The 25,556-nt window shown below is 43.1% G+C and overlaps 1 protein-coding gene across 2 annotated transcripts in view; it reads right to left on the bottom strand.

Moving 5' to 3' along the window:
* The window catches only part of EVI5L (ecotropic viral integration site 5 like), a 1,467,274-nt gene that overhangs the window by 675,746 nt on the left and 765,972 nt on the right, over positions 1–25,556 (bottom strand). For both annotated transcript variants that reach the window (XM_069231736.1, XM_069231735.1), the window contains exon 6: positions 13,000–13,074. In XM_069231736.1, the coding sequence (XP_069087837.1) occupies positions 13,000–13,074 (75 nt within the window). The remainder of the gene's footprint in view (positions 1–12,999; positions 13,075–25,556) is intronic.

Raw genomic sequence — 25,556 nt, forward strand, 5'->3', positions numbered from 1 at the left:
GCTAAAAAATGAACTTGTACTGCATTTACCATGATGCACTGGGGCTGACTGCATGCTGGAGGGTGAGGCAGGGTGCTCCCTTTCTGGTTTTTCTGTTTAAGAAGGCTCCCTTGAGCCAAAGAGCTGACGAGCTCTGGTTGAAGCACCTGCGTGTCAGTGAGTGGTACACAAACCTAAGATGACTTTTGGCAGCATTTCCAGCAACCCCACAGACAAAGCTGCTCTCTGCTGATGAAGGGCTTACCCAGAAACACGTGTCCAGAGATTTACAGCACTTGCTGCACCTACTAAGGTGAAAAACTTTTGGTTTACTTTATGGATAAAAAATGAACTTGTACTGCATTTACCATGAGGCACTGGGGCTGACTGCATGCTGGAGTGTGAGGCATGGTGCTCCCTTTCTGTTTTTTTTTTAGTTTTCAAAAATGTCTAGGTTTGGTAGGTTTCTCATAAAGTGCCTGAGCTCCGACCCAAATACTGCAGCTATAAACATTGCCAAAGGAGGGCATTTTTTGACAGCAAATGTTGATGGCTCTAAATTGCCTTTTGGCCCCAGTTGTTTGTGTCTCCAGATGTTTCGTAGGTGCTCGGCTGAGCCATACAAGGGGGGATAGCTTTTTCAAATTTTTCTGGGAGAAGTGTAGGAACACTGGGTGGTAGGAATTTTGTGAATCCGCAGAAATTCTGGAACTTTCTTTCACAGAAATGTGAGGAAAATATGTAGGTTTTCTTTTGCCAGAGCATAAAGTGTGCAAGGCCTTATTGGGCGGGAAAACTTTGTGGGCTTCACAGAAGTCACACCACCGTGGACTCTCCTGGGTATCTACTTTTCAGAAATGTTTGGTTTAGGGAAGTTTCCCTAAATAGAGGCAGAGCCTGGCCCCAAAATACACAGGTACCCCCATTGCCAAAAAAAGGTTGTTTTCAAGTGGAAAAATGTAATCTGTCCATGCTGTGTTTTCTGAGCCTTTCATGTTGAGGGAGCTGAGCCTACCCACAGAAGTGGAGTGCTGTTCTTAATGGGATAAATGTGGAAGCGCTGGGTGGTAGGAAGTTTGTGGATCCCCTACATTCCACACAGAAATGTGAGAAGAATGCCTGTTTTTGTCAATGTTTGAGGTTTTCAAGGCCTCATGGGTAAGGCCATGCTATGGGTGGCAAAGGGGTCACACTACCCTAGATAATCCTGGTGTCTAGTATTAAAAAATCACTGAGTTTGCTAGGCTTCCTAGATTGTGACAGAGTACGGGACCACATGTTACACCTACTCACAAATTGTCAAACTGGGTTGTTTTTTTCTCTCAGATTTTTTTGATGTCTTAATGTGTTTTGAGACGTTTTGTGTAGTGGGTGCTAGGCCCAGCAACACAAGTACAATACCGTTTGTCATGCGAGAAGTGTGGGAACGCTAGGTAATATTAATTGTGTTGATCCCTGCAGCTTCTGGCTCTTTCTCTCACAGAAATGCAAGGAAAATATGTGTTCTTAGCCAAAGTTTGAGCTTTGCAAGGCATTATAAGTAAGAAAACTTAATGGGATCACTACAAGTCACATCACATTGGTCTCCCCAGTGGGCTTGGTAGGCTTCTTTTGGTGGCAGCTGAGTTAGTGCCCAAATTCTGCATTTATTCGCATTGTAAAAATAAAAAACTGATTTTGCTGGGTGAAATATGATGTTTCCAGGTCACATATTTGGGTGTTTTTTTGAGTTGCAGGAGCTTGGCCCAGCCACCCAAGTGGGATACTTTTTTGTAGGAAGATGTGTGGGAACACAAAATAGTAGAATGAAAATGTTACTTACCTATTAAACATTTGTTCGTGGCATGTAGTGCTGTAGATTCACATGCTCTGCCTATTCCTGCTTTGTAGGGTTGGGTCCAGAGTGATGCAAGTTGTTTTTCTTGGATGAAGTGTTCTGAGTCACAGGATCGAGTGACTCCTCCTCGCGGTAATAATGCGCAAGGACATCAACTCCTTTGTTAGATTGTTTTCCTGTAGTCGGTTGAGAAAGTAGTGTAATAAAACAAACGTATAGAGAAAGAGATGTCCATTCAAAATGTAACCCCATATGTACAAATATATACAAATATAACATAATGGCTACAGGCTCCGGGGAGGGTGCATGTGAATCTACAGCACTACGTGTCATTAACAGATGCTAAATGGGTAAGTAACATTTTCTGTTTGATGGCATGTGTGCCTGTAGATACACATGTTCTGCATAGACTGTGAAGCAGTCCCTCAATAAAAGCTGTGGCTAACCTGTAGGAGTTGCAGTTGACTGGAATAATGTTTATAGCACAGCCTGACCAACATTAGCTTGCTGGGGTGCTAGCACATCCACACAGAAGTGTTTAGTGAATGTTTGGGTGTAGGCCATGTAGCTGCCTTACAAATGTCAGCTATAGGGATGTTTCCCGAAAAGGCCATGGTGGCACCTTTTTTCCTAGTAGAATGTGCTCCAAGGGTAACAGCTAACAGTTTCTTCGCTTTAGCTTAACAAGTTTGTATGCATTTAACTATCCATCTTGCTATGCCAGTTTTGAATACTGGACTGCCTTTGTGAGGTAGTGAAAAAGTTGCAAAGAGCTGTCTAGTTTTCCTAAACTCTTTGGTTCTGTCAATGTAAAACATGAGTGCTCCTTTAATGTCTAGAGTGTGGAGAATTCTTTCTGTAACAGAGTCAGGTTGCGGAAAAAAGACGTTAAGTTCAGTGGACTGGTTTATGTGAAATTGCGATACCACTTTAGGTAGGACCTTAGGGTTAGTCCTAAGGACTACCTTGTCCCTATGAATCTGGAAGAAAGGTTCTTCCAAGGTTTGTGCCTGAAGCTCACCAACAAGACTGAGTGATGTGATAGCAACCAAGAAAGCTACCTTCCAAGAAAGGTACTGCAGTGGACATGAATGGAGTGGTTCAAAAGGTGGACCCATGATTCTGGTGAGCACAATGTTGAGGTTCCAAGATGGTACAGGGGGAACCCTAGGTGGAATGACCCATTTTAGACCTTCCATGAAAGCCTTCATGATTGAGATTCTGAACAAAGAAGTATGCTCTCGGTTCTGTAGAGATGCAGCTAAAGCTGCAAAGTGTAGGCGAATGGAAGTGTATGCTAGATTTGCTCATTGTAATTCTTTGAACAATAGGTTTTATGGGTTCAATATGTTTGGGTTGGCTCACCAGACTCATGGGTCCTCCATACTCTCCAGTGTAAGCACCACAGGAGAAGGAGTAGCTGAAGACTGGTTTGAGTCTTTCGGGTTTGATGATTTCAGCTCTGTGGGTTTTGGCCCCGAAGATTTCAGTTGGCGTGATTTCATCGCACTGAAGAGGAGGCTGGAGGTGTTCAGTCAGGGCCAAAGCATGCATCGAGACAGAATTGACCTCTCGGTCCAATGAAAAGGAGGCTAATGCCGAAGACGATGGCTTGGTCTTGCCAGTTATTTTAGGTGCCCACTTAACTGAAGGGTTGCGCTAAGGTGATCTCATAGCTCTCGATGTCCGATTGGACATCAGAGTGCGAAGACTCCTGGATGGAAAGGTCCGCCTCCTCCTCCTGGGGCTCCTCCTGCACATGCTCCTATCCAAAGATCTCCTGGGTGTCGCCTAGAGTCTTAAGTACAATTTCCAATCAACGTGCTCTTCGGTCCCGAAGGGTCTTCTTCAACTGGAAAATTTAGCAGGAGTCACAGGTTGCCCCTTGATGATCTGGGGAGATGCAAAGATTACACACCAGATGTTTGTCTGTGTGTGGACATTTTGCGTGGCACTTTGGGCATAAACAGAATGGAGTCCTTTCAATCAAGTCTGAATGTGCGTCTGTGCCACGTGGAAGATAGGCCCGGGATGGGTGTAGATACCCCGAAAGCCACGCAGTCAGTGACTGAGACAAGTGCTAAGGTAGGAAAAGAGCGATAGAAAAACGAAACTGCCCATGCGCATTATCACTGAGAGGAGGAGTCACTTGATCCTGTGACTTGGAACACTTCTTAGAAGAAAAACAACCTGTGCCATTCCAGACCCAACACTAGATGGCAGCAGTATGCAGAGCATGTGTATCTACAGCCACACATGCCATCGAACAAACTGTTATTCCCAATTAGACTTCTCTCATTTCTGCCTTCCAAATGTAAGCCAGTGTGCATGAAAGAACACATTTTGAGAAATATCCTCTGAATCACGATAGTATGGATAACCCCAAATTCAGAGGTCTACAAATAACCCCTGTTCAGAAACTCAGGGCCTTGTGCACATTTCAGAAACACATAGGTTTCCTTCATACCCATTTTTCATTCACTAGAATTACCATACATGTTGCTGAATGGCTGGCATACATTGAAAAATCCTTATAAGCTGCACTTGTTGGCTCTGAGTATTGTGTGCTTTTGGAAAACCTTCAAGCTCTAAATATGCTTGCAAACGGAAGGGTCTGACGTATGTAACAGTATATTGCTTTGGAAAAGTATAAAGTGCATGCAGCTGTGAATATTTTGTAAGACTAATGTTTTGGAGCAATGGACACTTTAAATACAAATGGATCAATTCACAGTTTGCTTACAGAATTTTCAAAACAAAAAAACATAATAAAAAGCAGACATTGTGACAAAAATATGGATGACTTTTTTTCTGCTTAGTTTCATTATGTTTGATTTCAACTATTAATTCCTTTGGGAAACCTTGAGCATGTACACAAATGCTGATTTCAGAATTTCGCCTGCTTTTCAGAAGTGTGCAGCTTCCTTTGATTACCCATGAGTTTCAATACCTATTTGCAAATGGTTTGAAAGTACAAAATTAATACAAAATGGACTACCTCTTAGAAAAATGCAGAGGACTGTGGTTAACATTTTTTAGTACACCTCTGCTTGATCCTTAAAGCTGGGAAGTTGGTGAGCATAGCACAGCAAACCCAGGTACCTTTGGAATCCCCAGGATGCTGGAAAAGAAATTAGTTACTTACCTGTAACTCCAGTTCTCCAATATTGGTATCTTTTATATATTCACTCGCTTGAATCATTCCCTGTTGTCAGGCTGGGATTCTCTGGTATTTTAAAATAGCAGTTTATTGTGTAAAATAAATGTATTATATAGTATATAAGGAAAAGTTACATACCTTTAGCCATAGTTCTGCATTGCAGGAATCTTCATTGAAGTCATAAACCTTGAATAATTGTGTGCTGCCTGCGCGGTTCCAAGAACACCTTCTTCAAAATATATATTTTGATGTCAAGAAAATGTCTGTATAGTGTTCATCACTACAAATCATTTTCACATAGTCACAGCGTAGACTGTCAGTGGTGTATTCTCTTTGAGAATGCTGCTGAAGGGTACTAGGACAAAAAGGGTAGTGGAGAAAAGGCCTTTTTAATATCTGCAACACATTGTCATAGAAAAAATGGTGCCCTTGACAGAGACCGCATGAGAGGAAAAGACATCCTGACAGGCTAACAACGAAAGCTTAAAAAATGACCTGTACCTTTAAGGGCCTCAGACAGGCCCCTTCCTACAATGAACTGCAGTGGCAGTTTGCCTGAAAGTGTCAATTCTTTTTTATGTGAGGTACAGGATATTGAAGGCACCTGATAGCTGGGGAGGATGGGAGGGTGTTTATGACTTCAATGAAGATTACTACGATGCTAAACAATAGCCACAGGTATGTCACTTTTCCTTCTACATTGTAAGATCTTCATAGGTAGTCATAATCTTTGACTAGAATAGCAAGCAAATAGAAAAACCTCTTAAAGTGGCTATTAGGAATCCTACCTTGTGAGTCCGTAAAGATGCAGACTTGGGAACTATCAATTATGAACAGGGTTCAACCCCATGAGGACAACATAAACTATTTGAAAAGGTTTTTTTAAAGCTTCTGGTCCAAATCTGGACTCAGCTAGAGTGTCCGTGTCTAGGGTGTAGTGTTTTGTGAATGTGTGTAACGACCTTCAAGTAGCTGCCTTACAAATGTCCAGTATAGGGATGTGCCTCATCCAAGCAAGGGTAGTGGCTTTAACTCTTGTTGGGTGAGCTTTTGACTTGTCTGGCAAAGGTTTGTTTGCTATCTGAAAACACAATGAAATGCAAGAGACTATCCATCTATCTATGGATTGTTTGGAAGTTGTTAGACCCTGTTTTATAAACCCTAGTTCCTAATGGATTTTGCTCTGTCGAAATAAACCTATAACTCTTTTAAGGTAGAGAATGCAGTGTTCTCTCAGCTGTAGATGTGAGATTTTGAAAACAAAAGTAGGTACAGTGATTAATTAATATAAAACTCTGACACCACGTAGGAAAGTGCCCTCTTTCTTGGTATGGTTACCCCTATTTTCTGCCTGTTGTCAGTGTGTTTGACTGTGTTCACTGGGATCCTGCTTACCAGGACCCCAGTGATTATGCTCTCTCCCTTCTAACTTGGTAACTGTACCTTTTTCTTCCTACAATTGGCATACTGGTCCCCCCATGTAAGTCCCTAGTATATGGTACCTAGGTACCCAGGGCATTGAGGTACCAGGGGATCCATATGGGCTGCAGCATTTATTCTGCCACCCACAGGGAGCCCATGTAAAGGGTTCTGCAGGCCTGCCATTGCAGTCTGTGTGAAACAGGTGCATGCACCTGTTCTCACTACAGGTCACTGAACCAGGTCACTATAAGTCACCCCTAGGGTAGGCCCTCTCAGCCCAGAGGGCAAGGTGCAGGTACCTGTGTGTGAAGGCAACCCCTGCACTAGCACAGGTGCCCCCACAAAGTCCAGGTCCATTTTCCTGGACTTTGTGTGTGCAAGGACGCCATTTTACACGTGTACTGGACATAGGTCACTACCTTTGTCCAGCTACATAAAGGTAACTCCGAACCTGGCCATGTTTGGTATCAAACATGTTGGAATCATACCCCAGTACTGTTGCAACTATTGGAAGTATGACTCCATGCACTCTGGGGGCTCCTTAGAGGACTGCCAGCATTGCTACCACCAGTCTTACTGGGTTTTCCAGGCAGCCCAAGCTGCTGCCACCCCTCAGACAGGTGTCTGCCCTCCTGCTGCTTAATCTGATCAAGCACAGAAAGGCAGAACAAAGGATTTCCTTTGGGAGAGGGAGGTATCATCCTTTCACTTTGGAAATAGGTGTGACTAGCTTGGGAGGGGTAGCACATTTGGTGCCCTCCATGCATAAACCAGTCCACACCGGTTCAGGGACCCCCAGTCCCTGCTCTGGCATGACAATGGAAAGGGGTGTGACCACCCCTCTGTGCCTCACCACCCCAAGGGTGGTGCTCAGAGCTGCTCCAGAGGGTCCCTACGTTCTGCCATCTTGTTTCCAAGGTTGGCAGGGAACTCTAAGAGCATCTGAGTGGCCTTCCTGCGATGCACAGCCCTCTGCATGGTTCCCCTGTGGTGTGGGATTCCTTCCTGTAGTGCTGTGTGGGCTACTTCTACGACTTCTGTGTCCCCGTCCTGTGGGACTCCAGTGAGTGCTGTCTCTGCTCCTGTGGTCCCCTGTGACTCCCCCTCCTGGGTTGAGTCCTCCTGGGCCTTGTTGGTCCTGGGCAGCACTACTTTTCCACTAACCGCGAGTCTGCCTTTACCAAGGCTTGTTGGTGGAATTCCTGCACTGACACCTGTCTGCAATCTTCACTCCAGCGTGGGACATCTTCTGCATCCATCAGGAACTCTTCTCCGGCTCCAGGGCTGCAATGCTGACCTGTTCTTCTTTGCTGTCGACCAACTCCTGCAAGTACAGCTGGGTAGGTAGTAGCTCCTACTCCTCCTGGACTCCATTGTGACTTTTGGACTTGGTCAACTCTCTCCACAGGTCTTCTTCTCCAGGAATCCACAGCTGGTTTCTTGCAGTCTAGTCTGGGTGTCTTCCTTTCTTCTTTTTCCTCCTTTTGGGTGAAATTCCTGTAATTTACTCCTGCTTTCCTGGTCACTGGGGGTTGGGGGGGTGGTACTGTGTTACTTAGCTCTGTGATTTTCTAGTACTCCCAGCTCACTTCTACACATTCCCCTTACCTAGGTGGGGGTCCCGTGTTCGCATTCCATTTATTTAGTATATGGTTTGGGCTCCCCCTAGGGTCACTATTGGTTATTGCTATTTGCACTGTTTCCTAACCTTTTCTATGCCAATTTCTGATTACTAGTGTATATATTTAGTGTATAACTTACCTCCTATTGGAGGTTTGCCCTTCTAGTAATATGTGGTATTGTGTTCCAAAAAATAAAGTACCTTTATTTTTTTACAACTGAGTGTTTTCTTTCATGTGTGTAAGTGCTGTCTGACTACAGTGGTATTGCATGAGCTTTGCATGTCTCCTAGATAAGCCTTTGCTGCTCATCCACAGCTACCTCTTGAGAGTCTGCCTTCAAGATACCTACTACACTTCACTAAGAGGGTATACTTGGAACATGTATAAGGTGTAGGTACATTAGGTAGCCAGCACACACGAGGCCAGCTTCCTACAGATTGTTATCTGGCTGCAGTAATAATTTAGTAAAAGTTGTCATCATCTGTAGATAAAAACATCACTGGCACTTGAACCACCTCTGGTTCTCTTGAATAAGAAGGTGTTTTCTATCTGAAATCCATTTGTGGACTTCCAGACTTATATTTCTGCTGATACACATACTCATTTTAGGACTCCTCATCATGCACTGAATCTTTTTCAAAATCATGCACACATCTTACATCCATCTGAGATTGGCTGTAGGCTGTCAGCAAGGCATAATCATTAGCCCCTGCTTCCTGATCTGATTGTAATAACTGCACTGGAGGCACACCCAGCACTGTTAAAGGTGAAAAAGCCATCTCTTTAGTGTTTGACTGTGAGGGTCCCAGTGGTGATGCTGTTGACAGTATGGTCATGGATGTTGAAGGTATGGCCTTCATCAACGGTAGGCTCATCTCCGACAGCGGCTTTGTAATCGTTGACGGAATGGTCATTGACGTTAAGGTCTTTAACGTCGATGGTGTCGTCATCGTCTGCTGTATTGTCTGTGTCACCCCCGACGGTGTTATCTTCGCCGTCAATGACAGAGTTAAAGTCTTTGATGCGGGGGGCCCCATTTGCGACATTTCCTTTGAAGATTTCTTCCTCCTTGGCATAGGTCAGTCTCTGTGGTGCTTAGACTCTGATTTATCAGTAGAGGAGGTGGCTGTAAGAGCTGTATCAATTAGATCAAGCTCAGGAAACTTCAAAAGTTCCCTCTTTTGCACTGCATTTGAGGAAGTGCTTGGAGGGGAACTTCTAATGAATCTTCATCTGAAGAGGGGGCATCTCCTTTAGAAGGAGGAATATTCTCTTTTTTCATGAGGAATAACGTCAACCTTCATTCTCTATCCTTAAGAGTCTTAGAGAAGAAAGACCAACAAATCTTAAATCCGTCTGACTTGAGCTGAGGATAAAGACAGTAAATACCCTGGGAGTGTGGGTCATCAGTGTAAATCTTCTTGCTGCCACAGGAAAAAACAGTTTTAAAAAGAGATCTCTTCTCCTTGTCAGCCATGGTGACAGTTGCCTGTCAGACCAAAGGATCTCTCTGGCCCAGAGTTTGTAACAATCTTCCCTAAAACAACTAACAATACAGTAGATGAACACTGGTCTGTTTCAGATCCAAGGCAGACCAAAAATATACAATTGAAGGTTCACTGAAAGGTTAGATAAGAGCTCTACAGAAAGGTTAGAGCAGAGCTCTGACAGGGGACACCCTCACACATTACATGCAGTAAAAATCTGAAGATTTTGTGGCCTCTAAGGGGAGTAAGAATGCTTAGGCTTCTACCTCACTGGTTGAAACTTGGGTTCTTTCAAATAAGGAGAATGTGCTACTAAACATACTGTGTTGGTTTAGGCCTATGGCTTTTTTATATTATATATTGTATATGATATGTATTTTACACTGTATAATGAAATTTTAATATACCAGGAATTTCCAGCCTGACAATGGGGATTGATTCAAGCTTGTGAATATATAAAAGATCCGATGTTGGAGAAACAGGACGCACATTTGGAGTGGATACTTTATGTGGGAAAAAAAATGTTGGAAGGCATAAGGAATAGTCCAAATATCACAAAAAGGGTTCAGCACAGGGGTTGAAAATGCCTCAGCACATATTGGGTTAAAGGGCAGCAAATAACTATGTAAGCTCTGCTTCTACATTTTAATATGAAAAAGAACAACTAGAATTTTTGTTTTTTTCAAAACATAATTTGTTTAATTCTATTATTTTTAAATGTGGTGCCATACCCTATTATGCCTTCAGAAAAAAACCTCTCTAATCTTCTGACTGTGGCCCCTTCTGATCAAGCTCGACTCTCTATCCGGACCCCTTCTATAGTGAGGTAGTGTATAGACCCCTGAGCCAAATGCGGCACTTCCAGCAACTCTTTGCGGAATCCATGTCTCCCCTAGTCATCGACCACGCCCAAATCCTGTTAATAGGTGATTTTTAACTACTGGGCAAACGAGGAAGCTGGGTGGTGCTCGTCTGTTGGGCTAATCGACTTGCTCAGCAATCTTACTATTATACAACATGTGTTCTTACCTGCTTTCAACAGCGATCACACATTAGACCAGATATGGTCTACCAATTTATATTTGGTTCACCTGTCCCCGTGTGTGGATGGTCCAGCACCTATTTTGTTACATTTTCTATAACTAGCTTGACCCAATAAAAAATTCCCCCATGTCCAGGAATTCTTTCCAGAAACTGATATCGGGTGGACATCAATTCCTTCTGCAAATCCCTATTGCTTACTTCACCAAAACCATATTATAGCATTAATCAGCAATATCCATGCCCTCCTCCAGAAATCAAAACATTTCAGACGCCATGAGGCATCCAAATGTTTTTTTGATGACTTAAAAACAGCCAAATCTGCAAATCTTCTTTTCCAAAAGAGTATTAAATTCAGTGAATAAATAAAAGGAAATCTTAAACATAATTTCCTAATTATCAGATCTCGACAGGCTAACCATACCTTTGCTCCCTACATAAAATGTATGCAAACCTCTTAACTCTTTTTCTTCATTGCAAAGATTAAGGGAATAAAGGACAGCATACCGACTAGCTGTCCCCCCAACCTGGTACACCCTGATATAAGGAACCCACACTATCTCTGAATTTACTACTCTCGGGAAGAATTGCTTCATGGACCTACTGCTAAAAGTCAAGTTGTAATCCCCAAATGACATCTGTCCCCCAAAAATCCTAAAAACGTTTTTTCACATTTCCCTGACAGCCATTTGTCTCCTGAACCAGTCCTTCAGTCAAGGTACAGTTTTAGACACTTTCAAGGAGGCGATAGTGGTCCCACACCAAAAGAAATCCAGTGAACACCCACTCACCTTGAAAAATTATTGACCAATCTCCTTGCTGCCATACTTTGCAAAGGTGCTTGAAGTATATGTTGCCAGGTACCTGTGCCCGTTCTCAGAGGAATCTAAGTTCATAGACTCCCATCAGGCAGGTTTCTGGCTCACCCAACTAAAACTGTCATTCTCTCAGTTGCAGATGACACGCAGGAGGAATGTGACAGAGGCACCACCCACGCACTGGTCCTTTTAGATCTTTTGGAGAATTTGGACACGGTCAACCATGAACTTCTGGTCAACCGTGTCAAGGTGGCAGGCCTCCAGGACTTGGCTCTTGCCTCGATCATATCTTTTCTAAAGATCCACTGGCAATCTGTTGGGCTATTCCCTTTCAAATCTTCCAAGGTCCAGTTATCTTGTAAAGTTCCTCAGGGGTCTTCCCTATCCCCTCTCCTCTTCAAACTGTATATTTGTCTCCTCATGCAGCCTCTTACGAAGATATATAATTATGCCGACGATATGCAGCTACTCTTTACTACTGATGACTCCATTGAGGCCAAGGTCATCTTTCAAAACACTATGCAATTTATTAGAGACAGGCTGAACAGAAACCAACTAAAACTCAACTCTGATAAAACATTCATTTTCATAACTCAAAACAAAACTATGATGTGGAACCATTCCTTCTGCCGCCCACCTCCCGACCCTCCCCAACCCCTGAGAACCCTCTGTAAAAAGTCTAGGAGTCCTCTTTGACAAAGTTCTATCAATGAAACCCCAGGAAGCTACATCTTCCTACTTTCTACTGCTGAGAAAAATAAAGATCAGCAAGCTTCTCATCTTTGAAGCTCTGGTTCAGGTTATTCATGCCTTAGTCATCTCACAAATTTACTATGCAAACTCTCTCTATCTTGGCCTTCCTAAATAACTTTCTCACAGACTCAAATTAGCACAAAACCAGGCAGCCAGACTTCTATTTCAACAGCCCAAACACTGCCATATCAACCCCGATGAGGAAACATCATTGGTTACCGGTTGAACAATGTACCATCTTTAAGACAGGTTGTATTATCTTCAAATCCATCTATGGTAGAAGCTCTGTCTTCATTTCATCTAGAATTAAAAAATATATACCGCAATCACAACTTAAGGTCCACTCATATGAATAGCTTCTCCACTCCATTGTTTAAAAAGAAGAAACTGGGAGGCTCTTGTTTCTTTGTCCTTGCCCCCTACATTTGGAACTCCTTTCCTCAGGAGGTCAGATCCACCCCTTGCTATCCGAGATTCAGGCAACTCTTGAAGACTTGGCTATTTAAACAAGCCTATGACTAATTGTTGTGAGGAGGGTCCTGGTTCTGTTACTTAGCGCCAAGAAACCAACTTGTGTATGGGCGCTCTATAACCTGTAAAATAACATAACATAACTGTAAGCATAGGTTTAGGTAGAGGGAAGTTTGCAGGAAATTCAAAAGTAAACAGCAACAAAATATTATGGCATTAGCACCTGCCATTCCCAACACATTTTCCTAGTTCCTTCATCTTTCTTAATGGAAAGAGTACTGTACTCTAGGTTAAAAAAAACCTGAGGTTTGGAAGAAGGTAGAGCAGAGAAAATGGCGGTCTCGAACATGTATAGTGCAGTAAACATGTATTTTCAATGCGAAATAAACTGCAAATGGAAATTACAAACCTGCATAAGCAGCAAGCCCACGATGAAGGCACTGCCCTGGCAGTATCCAACCTCACGATCTACAAGTGAGTAAGCCTGAAACAGAAACAAATTATGAGTGAGTGACATCACCTAAATGGTCAGATAAAGTTGAAAACAACTAGAACTGAACCCCGGAGAGAATGCTTTTCACATCACACTACATTGTGAAACAGAACCACATACATCTCACATTGTGCAAAGAGATATCTGCAGCACTAACCAGCACACTGACCAAGAAACAAATATCTGAACAGAGGCAATGGTTTGCGGGATGACCTAAAACTCTGCCACACAAACAAAACAAGAGGAGTGAACATATGACATGGACTGAAACACAGCAAGGCTGCAACATTACCTCAACAAAATGTTCCACCAACCAACAGCTAAATAAGGGAGACCAATAGTTTCATCTTAAAGTACGAAATTTGGTCTCAAACACAAAACAAAAGTCAGAAAAGCCTAAAACAGCAACAGAAGTGAAGAGGTGATAAATTATATGGCATAATACAATTAATAACTGGGTGAATGTTTTGTTGGTTGAATTGACAGTTAATGGCACAGGGTAGATGGCTGGTTAGACTGGCAGTTTAGTTTGAATGGCAATGGAAAGAACAACATGCAAATAGGGTTCATAAATGACAAGTCACCTTTGCCGCCTAGCCCCTCACTACAACAGAAAAGAAGCAGCGCTGATGGTAGGAGAGCGGAAGCTAGTCAAAAGGCCCCCGGCGGGCCGGTCAATTCTTCATGTAAGACTGCGACTGCAGTCAGTGGGAGGAGTGAGAGCAGCATTAAACAGCCTTGTGCTTTGAAGCAATAACCAGAGCATACACCCATGAGCAGCTGTGACTGGTGTGTACACAGGAGATACTGCTGTCTGTTGCCGAGCTCTTGGAGCGAGACCAAGCTGCATTGACGATCATCTGTGATGGGGCAGGGTTAATGAACACAGGGCAAGAAGCCACTGCTCTCCTTCCCAAGGCATTCATTTAGCTTGACAATTGGGGTGACTTGAAAAACTCAAATGCAGTGAGATATCGAAGTGGTGGGAGATTAAGGCCCTCATTATGAACACAGCGGTTTCATGCTGACGGTCAAACTACTGACCACCAGCCCTATTAGGAACATTCCTCTGAGCCGGTGGGCGGAAACATTGTTTCCGCCCGTCGGCCCAGATGAATGCCTGGCCTGGACATTGACGGTGGCTCCACATGGAGCCGCCGCCAATGCCTCTGTGCGGCGGGTGCAGCTGCACCCGTCATGCAGATCACTGTCCGAAAATCGGGCAGTGACCTGCGTGATGGGGCACTGCACAAGGGCCCCTGAACTGCCCATGCTAAGTGCATGGACAGTGCAGGGGCTTGAGGGGTGTCCCGGGGTACCCCCTCTGCCAGCCTTTCCCTGGCGGGTTTCCCCGCCAGGAAAAGGCTGGAGGATTATGGATCATTATCCGAGGGGCAGCACCGCTGCCCTGTCGGATAATGATTCCGACCACCGCCAGGCTGCCTGACGGAGGCAAGCAGCCTGGCGGTGAGTGAGGGCTGCCGATGGCGGGCCTCATGGTGTTTTTTATGTGGTGGTTTGGCCTGCCATGCCGGCTGGCAGGTTTTCCCGCCACCGCCGGCATGGTGGGTCACACCGCCTAGTACATAATGACCACGTAAGTCTCTACAGTGCTATCTGGAAGTAGTGCTATCTGGAAGTAGGGCATCTTCCACGTAGTTTAAGAATCCTTGTGACCCCCTGCTATTAAAACCGTAATCCGGAGATGCTAAGGGAGTGGGCTGAAAATAACGAAGCATCTAAGCATATATTGGAAATATTGATACAGTATGCGGATATAGACAGAAACAAGATACTGAAAGAGATGGAAATTTGATCAAATAACGCCTTACTGAAAAGAATAGACTGGAAGAGAAATTGCACAAAGATGGCAGTATACCCAGCTCTGAGGTATGGATGCTGATGAAGCACCAGTAACAGGCCACACAGTTCCCTCTGTTTTGGAAGAACTGGATTGTTTTACAAAAAAACGCAGGTTGAACCTGTGCCCAAGAGAGCCAGCAGTGAAAAGAACATGAAGAGGAGAAAGCAGAGGAAAGGGAGGCGACGTCACACCAGATAAAGACAAGAGAAAACATCTGGCGGGAGAGGCTGGACATGGATAACAATGGCAAATGAGGACAACAACAATGCAATTGTAAAACTAACGCACATTATCTTGACCAAAGAAGAAGAAAATATCTTGATACTGGGCTTGTCATATTGCCCTGCTAATAACATGGACTATACCCAAACAAGAATAGATTTGCCCAAGTTCATCAGAGGTATTAAATTAAAGAAGTTCTTCATGATGCAACCAAAAAAAACATCAGCGCAATATGTGGCAAAGATGAGTGACCAACACTCACTAAAAAGTAGTCAACATGACATGACTGACTATGCTTCAGGAACTGGAGAATGAAACTCTTGGCACTGATGAACCAGTGTCAGTGGAAGCGCTAATTATTGATCAAAATATTGATATATATTATGAGGCACCAACGGAATTTATACCTAAATCAAAATACCAACCATGCCAAAGGATGCAGTTGATATTTACAGTGACTTGGTGATCCAGGACCTAAAGCAACTATGTTAATTTGAGCAGAAAACAATCAAAAACCTATGATCAACATCAATTTTATGTACTGATGGAGAAAATTAAATCACGGTCAGATTGCATCACCTGAAACTCAGACAAGGGTAGTAATCTAGTCTTGTGCCTATAAATATATGATAGAGGCTTACAAACAGCTCAACAATGACCAGTGCTATTCCAGAGTTACAAACGCAAGCATGAAGGAAATTCATGTGGAATTCAATCAGGAGATGTTAGACTGGCGGGACCAGGGACTTATTTTGTATGATAAATATACATTTAGAAAAATGACCAACCTCGGCCCCTGTACTATACTTGATACTGATGATCAATAAAGACAGGACCAATCCCCCCGTGCGTCCAATCATTTCAGCACTCGGGAGTACCTTTGATAATATTTTCAGATATGTTGATCACTTTTTACAGGACTTTGTGAGTCTTGGAAAAAAAGACTACCTTCTAATGACTATTGATGTGGCTACACAGTATAGGAGTATATATCATGCTGATGGGATAAATGCAGTGCAACATTATCTAGGTGGCAGACCTCTACATCTCTGGAAACACATACAACTGTTACTAAAAATGATTCAGAGATGCTTCAAGAGTAATATCTTTATATTCAATAAGAAATTGTTTCACCAAATACGAGTGCCATCGATGGGCACCTGATCCGCCCCCAGGTATGCAAAACTGGAGTACATACATTGATGATCTCTTTGTTGTGTGGAAGGGCACCAGGGAACGCTCTGATACGTTTGTGGAGAAAATAAGAACAAACTAACTCAATTTGCATTTTACAAGTAATATCCACCCAACAGAGGTAAATTATCTAGACCTAACAGTGTACCTTAGGAATAATATATTTGAGACTTAGTTATACCGAAAGCCAACCTCAGGTAATAAGTTGTTGCATCTGTCAAGTTTCTATCCAATCCAAAATCCAATCAAGAGATCAGATACTTTTTGGTAAGAAGGGTAAGCAAGGCAGGATAGACCTGCACTTGAAATTTATAACTACCTTTAAAACAAGAAGAGAGTGTGAGGTTATACTACAGAAACATTGGCACCTTATAAGATCCTGTGATAGCAAGTTAGTACTACGCAGACCAGGTGTGACTTTCAGAAAGGCCAGGGCAATGCAAGATAGTCTTGTGAAAAGTAGCCTTCAGGTCAACACTTCTGAAAACAGAACTTGATTAGAGCAAAACCCGGGCTCTAGAAAATGTGTCAAGTGCAAAGCCTGTGGAAACCTATAAATCACCTCTAACGCAAACGAAGAAAAGAATTAGCGGTAACTACAACTGCAATACAAGCTACGCAATCTATGTTTTGCAATGTCCCTTCAACCTCCTGTATGTAGGTCACGCACCCTGCCTACAAAAGGATTTTACAGCATCTATGGGCCATTAAAAATAAAGATAAGGCACATCCTGTTGACAGACACTTTAAAGAGCAGCATCAGAGTAATGTTAATGGTCTTGTATATTTTGTAATAGATGCAATCACAGTACATATAAAAGGAGGGGATAGGGAGAAAACATTAAGGGGGTTGGGATTGAAGCACATCATTGAACGAAATACTAAAAGCTATAATGGTCTGAACACTGAATAGGATATGTATATGCATTCATAGTGTAATACAGAAATGTCCCTCCAAGACCTAAGAAGCTGTGCTTGAATATTAATGTTCACAAATGACGTGTGACTGTTTTAGAAATATTTATTATTTTCAGACTGAGCACACTTGATGTGTTCATAGCATGGCAAATTGAACTGTTAGGTGGAAAATATACATACATAAAGGAGGTGTATGCTACGTGAAATGTGCAATAGGCACTGCTTCATATTAATCAGCCTACTTGGGCATAATTGTGTAGTCTAGATCATGGTACTGGCTCATATAGGGAACAACTGTATATCACTCCTAGGGCTCAATACAGCGGGTCCAAGTGAGATTAGTTCTATAAGATGTGTTTGCACAATGCACTTTATATTGAACTCACAATGGCATTGTTCAATATTCAATGCATTTTAGATTTAGTTCGGACTATATGTATTGCAACACTTGCAATGTATGTGTTAGTATGTGTATGCCCACATGGGCGATATTTGTATGAGAAATGTCAAAAATATTTTTTTTTAAATTAAAAATCATCACATCACCGATTTTACTAGTAATAATAATTAGCAATGCCAAAATGAAAATAGGTAAATGTACTTTTACTGATTTTTCAAGTTCAAATGTAGTCCACAATAGTCTGTTTTCAGTGTCGTTCATGAAGTCACACGCCAACACTGGAGTAAATACGGGTACAAAATGGCACTTTACTGTCAGTGAACAAGGCTGTGGATGCGTCTGATGGGAAACGGTAGCAGAATGCAATAAAGCACACAAAAAGCAACAATCACAACAAGCGTCTGCTCCTTCGTTGATAAGAATATGAATGAAGATTTGAGATTGTACGGTGTGTGCTGACTCCGACTTGCACCCGGGATATATATGGAAAATGTCACTTACCCAGTGTACATCTGTTCGTGGCATGAGACGCTGCAGATTCACATGCTTTGCACGTCCCGCCATCTAGTGTTGGGCTCGGAGTGTTACAAGTTGTTTTTCTTCGAAGAAGTCTTTTCGAGTCACGAGATCGAGGGACTCCTCCCCTTTCTGCTCCATTGCACATGGGCGTCGACTCCATCTTAGATTGTTTTCCCCGCAGAGGGTGAGGTAGGAGTTGTGTATTATAGTTATAGTGCCCATGCAATGGAGTAAATATGTATGTACATAATGTAGTTTAAGGTGATATATTTACAAATCTACAAATGTTCAAGATCAACTTCAAAACGGCTCCAGGCTCCCGGGGAGGCGGGTGGGCGCATGTGAATCTGCAGCGTCTCATGCCACGAACAGATGTACACTGGGTAAGTGACATTTTCCGTTCGATGGCATGTGTAGCTGCAGATACACATGCTTTGCATAGACTAGTAAGCAGTTATCTCCCCAAAAGCAGTGGTTCAGCCTGTAGGAGTTGAAGTTGTTTGAAACAAAGTTCGTAGTACTGCTTGGCCTACTGTGGCTTGTTGTGCTGTTAACACATCCACGCAGTAGTGTTTGGTAAACGTATGAGGCGTAGACCATGTGGCTGCCTTACATATTTCAGTCATTGGAATGTTTCCTAGAAAGGCCATAGTAGCACCTTTCTTTCTAGTTGAGTGTGCCTTTGGTGTAATAGGCAGTTGTCTTTTTGCTTTGAGATAGCAGGTTTGAATGCATTTAACTATCCATCTAGCAATGCCTTGTTTTGAAATTGGATTTCCTGCATGAGGTTTTTGGAAAGCAACAAATAATTGTTTTGTTTTCCGAATTTGTTTTGTTCTTTCAATGTAGTACATTAACGCTCTTTTGATGTCTAATGTATGTAGTGCTCTTTCTGCTACAAAATCTGGCTCTGGGAAGAACACTGGTAGTTCTACTGTTTGATTCAAGTGGAACGGTGATATGATTTTCGGTAAGAATTTAGGATTTGTCCGTAAAACTACTTTATGCTTGTGTATTTGAATAAATGGTTCTTGTATGGTAAATGCTTGTATCTCACTTACTCTTCTTAGAGATGTGATGGCAATTAGAAATGCAACTTTCCATGTTAAGTATTGCATTTCACATGAGTGCATGGGTTCAAAAGGTGGACCCATGAGTCGTGTTAAGACAATGTTGAAGTTCCACGAAGGAACTGGTGGTGTTCTTGGTGGTATAATTCTCTTTAGGCCTTCCATAAACGCTTTTATGACTGGTATCCTAAATAGTGAAGTCGAGTGCGTAATTTGCAGATAAGTTGAATTGCGGTAAGATGTATCTTAATGGATGAAAAAGCTAGCTTTGACTTTTGCAAATGTAGTAAGTAGCTTACGATGTCTTTGGCAGATGCGTGTAAGGGGTGAATTTGATTATTATTATGGCAATAATAAACAAATCTTTTCCACTTATTTGCATAGCAATGTCTAGTGGTTGGTTTCCTAGCTTGTTTTATGACTTCCATACATTCTTGTGTAAGGTCTAAGTGTCCGAATTCTAAGACTTCAGGAGCCAAATTGGCTCTGATAAGTGGGCCTTGTTTGTGAGGTTGTGGCTTCTGTAGTTTGTCCTCGAAACCCCCCTCTAAACTGCGTTTTGCGAAATGTGCCTCTGCTCTGTGGGGAGTAGAGTGCGCCCATGGCTTTGGCCATATCAGTGTCCTTTTTAAGTTTTTCGATAGCAGTGTCCACCTCCGGCCCAAACAACTGCTGTCCGTTAAAAGGCATATTCAGGACGGCTTGTTGTATTTCCGTCTTGAATCCTGACGTACACAGCCATGCGTGTCTCCTTATGGTTACTGCTGTATTTACTGTCCTAGCAGCCGTATCTGCTGCATCCATTGCTGACCGTATCTGATTATTTGAGATACTCTGTCCTTCTTCCACCACCTGTTGTGCCCTTTTCTGGAACTCCTTGGGTAAATGTTCAATTAAATGTTGCATTTCGTCCCAATGAGCCCTATCATATCTTGCCAGCAGTGCCTGTGAGTTGGCAATGCGCCATTGGTTGGCCGCTTGTGCTGCCACCCTTTTCCCCGCAGCGTCGAACTTGCAACTCTCCTTGTCTGGAGGTGGTGCGTCTCCCGAGGTGTTAGAGTTTGCTCTTTTGCGAGCTGCCCCTACTACCACAGAGTCTGGTGTTAACTGCTGCGTGATATATACCGGGTCTGTTGGTGGTGGCTTGTATTTTTTCTCCACCCTTGGAGTTATGGCCCTGCCCTTCACAGGCTCCTGAAACACCTGTTTGGAGTGTTTTAGCATTCCAGGTAGCATAGGGAGGCTTTGGTACTGGCTATGCGTGGAGGATAGTGTGTTAAACAAAAAGTCATCCTCAATAGGCTCTGCATGCAGGGTGATATTATGAAATGCCGCTGCTCTTGACACCACCTGCGTGTAGGCTGTACTGTCCTCAGGTGGTGACGGTCTCGCTGGGTAACAGTCCGGGCTGTTATCTGACACTGGCGCATCATAAAGATCCCATGCGTCGGGATCATCCTGACTCATTCCAGTATGAGTTGGGGATTGCATCAGTGGTGGAGTGGCTACCGGTGATGTGTGCGTTGAGCGTGGTGGAGATGGTGGTGGTGTTATTTGTCTTGCCACCTTTGCCTGTGGCTGCTTGTCTTTTTCTTGAAAGGCAAGTCTTCTTTTCATCCTAATTGGGGGAAGAGTACTTATCTTCCCTGTGTCCTTTTGGATGTGGAGCCTTCTCTGAGTGTAGTCTGGCTCCATTGTCTCTAGTTCTTGTCCGAACTTATGTCCTTGCATTTGTGAGGACAGTCCCTGTTCCTCTGTATAGGAACCTGATTTCGGTTCCGAGGCCGGATGTTTCGGAATGGAAACATTTTCGGCAGTCTTTTTCGGCTCCGACGACACTTTTTTTTTAATTTTGGCGTCCCGCTCTCTCGGTGCCGAACTTGCTCGGACCCGCTGTCTCGGTGCCGAACTTGCTCGGACCCGCTGTCTCGGGGTCGAGTCTGTTGTGTGCCTGTATCTCGACCGGAGTCGGATGTTTTTGACACATGCGTGCCCTTTTTCGGTGCCGATGTTCGGTCACCTATTTTACGGGTTAAACCATGGCCTGCTGGCGGTGGCGTCCCCTGGGCTTTTGCGGTCTTCTCGTGAGTTTTATGTGTCGACGTCTTGCTCACGGTTTTGGGCGTCTGTTCGGGATCGACCGAGTCCGAGACCGACTCCTCGATGGAGAAGGTTTCTTCTTCCTCCTCCAAATGTCTTTGTCCTGTCGGCGCCGACGCCATCTGCAGTCTTCTCGCTCTTCGGTCTCTTAATGTCTTCCTCGACCGAAACACTCGACAGGCTTCACAAGTCTCTTCTTTGTGTTCTGGAGACAAACACAAGTTACAGACCAGGTGCTGATCTGTATAAGGATACTTGTTGTGACATTTGGGGCAGAAGCGGAATGGGGTCCGTTCCATTAGCCTTGAAGAGACACGTGGTCGGGCCGACCAGGCCCCGACAGGGGATCGAAAAACCCCAAAGGGCCACCGGAGCTTTCAAAAGTCAGTGTCGATCTGTTGTAACTAACCCGATACCGAACGCAAACAATACCGTCCAATTTTTCCGAGATTCTAACTATCTTTCCGAACCGAAACGCGGAGCGAAAAGGAACACGTCCGAACCCGATGGCGGAAAGAAAACAATCTAAGATGGAGTCGACGCCCATGCGCAATTGAGCCGAAAGGGGAGGAGTCCCTCGATCTCGTGACTCGAAAAGACTTCTTCGAAGAAAAACAACTTGTAACACTCCGAGCCCAACACTAGATGGCGGGATGTGCAAAGCATGTGTATCTGCAGCTACACATGCCATCAAACATATATATATATACATATATATGAAAAATGGCGCTTACCCAGTGTACATCTGCTCGTGGCATGTAGTGCTGCAGATTCACATGCTATGCATAGTTCTTCCAACATCTAGTGTTGGGCTCGGAGTGTTACAAGATGTTTTTCTTCGAAGAAGTCTTTTCGGAGTCACAGGATCGAGTGACTCCTCCTCTCAGTTACAGTGCGCATGGGCATCGCCTCCATTGTTAGACTTTTTTCCCGCAAAGGGTGAAGGAAGGAGTGATAGAGTATCAGAATATAAAGAGATGTCCATGCAAATGTAAATGTATATACATTTGTACAAATGTTAAAACTTGGAACGACTACAGGCTTCCGGGGAGGGAGGGTACATGTGAATCTGCAGCACTACACGCTACGAACAGATGTACAATGGATGAGTGATATTTTCCGTTCAATGGCATGTGTAGCTGCAGATACACATCATATGCACAGACTACAAAGCAGTTAGTCCTCCCAAAAAATTGTGGTGGCTAGCCTGTAAGAGTTGAAGTTGTTTGAAATAGTGTTCTTAAGACAGCCTGGCCTACTGTAGCCTGTTGTTGTGAGAAAACATCAACACAATAGTGTTTTGTAAATGTATAAGGAGTTGACCATGTGGACGCTTTATATATATATCAGCCATTGGTAAGGTTCCTAAAAATGCCATTTGTGCACCTTTCTTTCTTGTAGAATGTGCTCTAGGAGTGATTAAAAGTTGTCTCTTTGCTTTGATGTAGCATGTTTGTATGCATCTAACAATCCATCTTGCTAAGCCTTGTTTAGATATAGGATTGCCTTTATGTGGTTGTTGAAAGGCAACGAAAACTTGTTCTCCTAAAATCTTTAGCTCTGTCTATGTAGTACATAAGAGCTCTTTTGAGATCTAGAGTATGAATAGCTCTATCTGCCACAGAGTCTGGCTGTGGGAAGGGGACTGGCAATTCCACTGTTTAGCTGATGTGAAAATGAGATACTACTTTTGGTAGAAATTCTAGATTTGTCCTAAGTACAACTTTATGTTTGTGTTCTTGAAAGAAAGGTTCCTCAAGAGTGAACGCCTGTATTTCACTAACTCTTTGTAAAGAAGTAATAGCTACAAGGAAGGCAACTCTCCATGTTAAAAATTGAATTTGACAAGAATTCATAGGTTCAAAAGGTGGGCCCACGAGTCTGGTAAGTACAATATTTAAATTCCAGGAAGGAACAGGTAGTGTTTTAGGTGGAATAATATGTTTTAATCCTTCCATGAAGGCTTTAATCACAGGAACTCTGAATAGAGAAGTGTGTTGAATATTTTGTAAATACGCAGATATTGCAGTAAGGTGGATTTTGATGGATGAGAAAGCTAAATTTGATTTTTTCAAATGAAGTAAGTAGCATACAATATCTTGTAAAGATGCTGTAAGTGGATCAGTGTTTTTGGATTGACAATAGTAGACAAATCTTTTCCATTTGTTAGCATACCATTGTCTAGTAGTAGGTTTATGTGCCTGCTTAATCACTTCCATACATTCTGATGGAAGTTTTAGGTAACCAAATTCTTTGACTTCAGGAGCCAAATTGCTAAATTGAGGTTTGGGTGCCTGATTTGACCTTTGTTCCGTGTTAACAAATCTGGTCTGTTTGGGAGTTTGGAACGAGGTACTACAGACAGGTCTAGGAGTGTTGCGTACCAATGTTGACGTGCCCATGTTGGGGCTATTAGTATCATGTGAGAAATGTCTGACGTAGTTTGCTGGCCAGAAAGGAAGGAGTGGGAGAGGGGGGAAAAGCGTAAGCAAATATCCCTGACCAATTGATCCACAGAGCATTGCCCTTGGATAGGGGATGTGGGTGTTTGGATGCGAAAATGTGGCATTTTGCCTTTTCGCTTGTTGCGAATAGGTGTATTTCTGGTGTTCCCCACTTTTGAAAGTACTGATGAAGTACCTGAGAGTGAATCTCCCATTCGTGTATCTGTTGGTGTGTTCTGTTTAGGAGATCCGCTAGCTGTGCATTCCTGGGATGTATTCTGCTAGTAGATGAATGTGATTGCAAATTGCCCATTTCCATATTGTTTGGGCTAGAAGAGACAGTTAAGATGAATGTGTCCCACCTTGTTTCTTTGGGTAAAACATGGTTGTCATATTGTCTGTTTTTATCAAGACAGTCTTGGGTTTGAGAAGTGGTTGAAACGCTTTCAGGGCAAGGAACACAGCTAATAATTCTAAATGGTTTATGTGATAATTTAGCTATTTTGAATCCCATTCCCCTTGAATGGTAAGGTTGTTGAGATGAGCTCCTCATCCTATCATTGATGCATCTGTTGTTATTGTAGTCTGAGGCACAGGGTCTTGAAATGACCGCCCCTTTATTAAATCACTGAGATTCCACCATTGAAGGGACCTGTGTGTTTGGAGGTCTAACAACACTAGCAATTGACCCTGTGCTTGAGACCATTGCCGTGAGAGGCACTGTTGTAGTGTTCTCATGTTTAGTCTTGCATGCAGTACTATTGCTATGCAGGATGCCATCATTCCCAATAGTTTCATGACAACAACAGTGCATTGTTGACTTGGCTGCATTTGTGGTATGAGATTTTGGAAAGCTTGCATCGTTTGTGTATTTGGATAGGCTAAGGCTTTTTGCGTATTGAGAACAGCACCTAGGTAAGGTTGTACCTGTGCTGGCTGAAGATGGGATTTTTGGTAGTTGAGAGTGAACCTTAATGTAAGTAGGGTTTCTATTGTGTATTTAGTGTGCTGTTGACATTGTATAAAATTGCTTGATTTTATTAGCCAATCGTCTAGATAAGGAAAGACATGTATGTGTTGTCTTCTTTCTTAGGTAAGCTGCCACTACCGCTAGACATTTTGTGAATACTCTAAGAGCTGTTGTTATGCTGAATGACAGAACATTGAATTGGTAATGTTTTCCCGCTATCACAAACCTTAGGTACTTTCTGTGAGTTGGATGGATGGGTATATGGAATACGCATCTTTGAGATCTAATGGAGTAATGTAATCTTGTTTTTGTAGTCTAGTCTAGTAGTGGAATGATGTCCTGCAGAGTTACCATGTGAAAGTGTTCTGACAGGATATATAAATTTAGTGGTCTGAGATCTAGAACGGGTCTGAGCGTGTAATCCTTTTTGGGAATGAGGAAGTATAGTGCGTATACCCCTGTTCCTTGTTGAGATTTTGGGACTAATTCTACTACCTCTTTCAGTAGTAGCAATTGTATTTCTTGTTGTAATAGAACATTGTGTTCTGGGGACAACCAGTGATAACGTGGAGAAATGTTTGGAGGGGTAGATATCAAATCTAGAAAATAACCATAACGGATAATTGAAAGTACCCATTGGTCTGTGGTGATATTTTGTCATTGGGAGCGGAATTGCTTCAGTCAGCCCCCCACAGGAGATGTGTGGGGTTGTGGCATACTTAGTAAGTCACTGTTTGGATGGGGTAGTGACATGTTTTGAGGGCTGGAATAT

The sequence above is a fragment of the Pleurodeles waltl genome, chromosome 4_2 (assembly GCF_031143425.1).
Source record: "Pleurodeles waltl isolate 20211129_DDA chromosome 4_2, aPleWal1.hap1.20221129, whole genome shotgun sequence".
Classification (NCBI taxonomy): Eukaryota; Metazoa; Chordata; class Amphibia; order Caudata; family Salamandridae; genus Pleurodeles; species Pleurodeles waltl.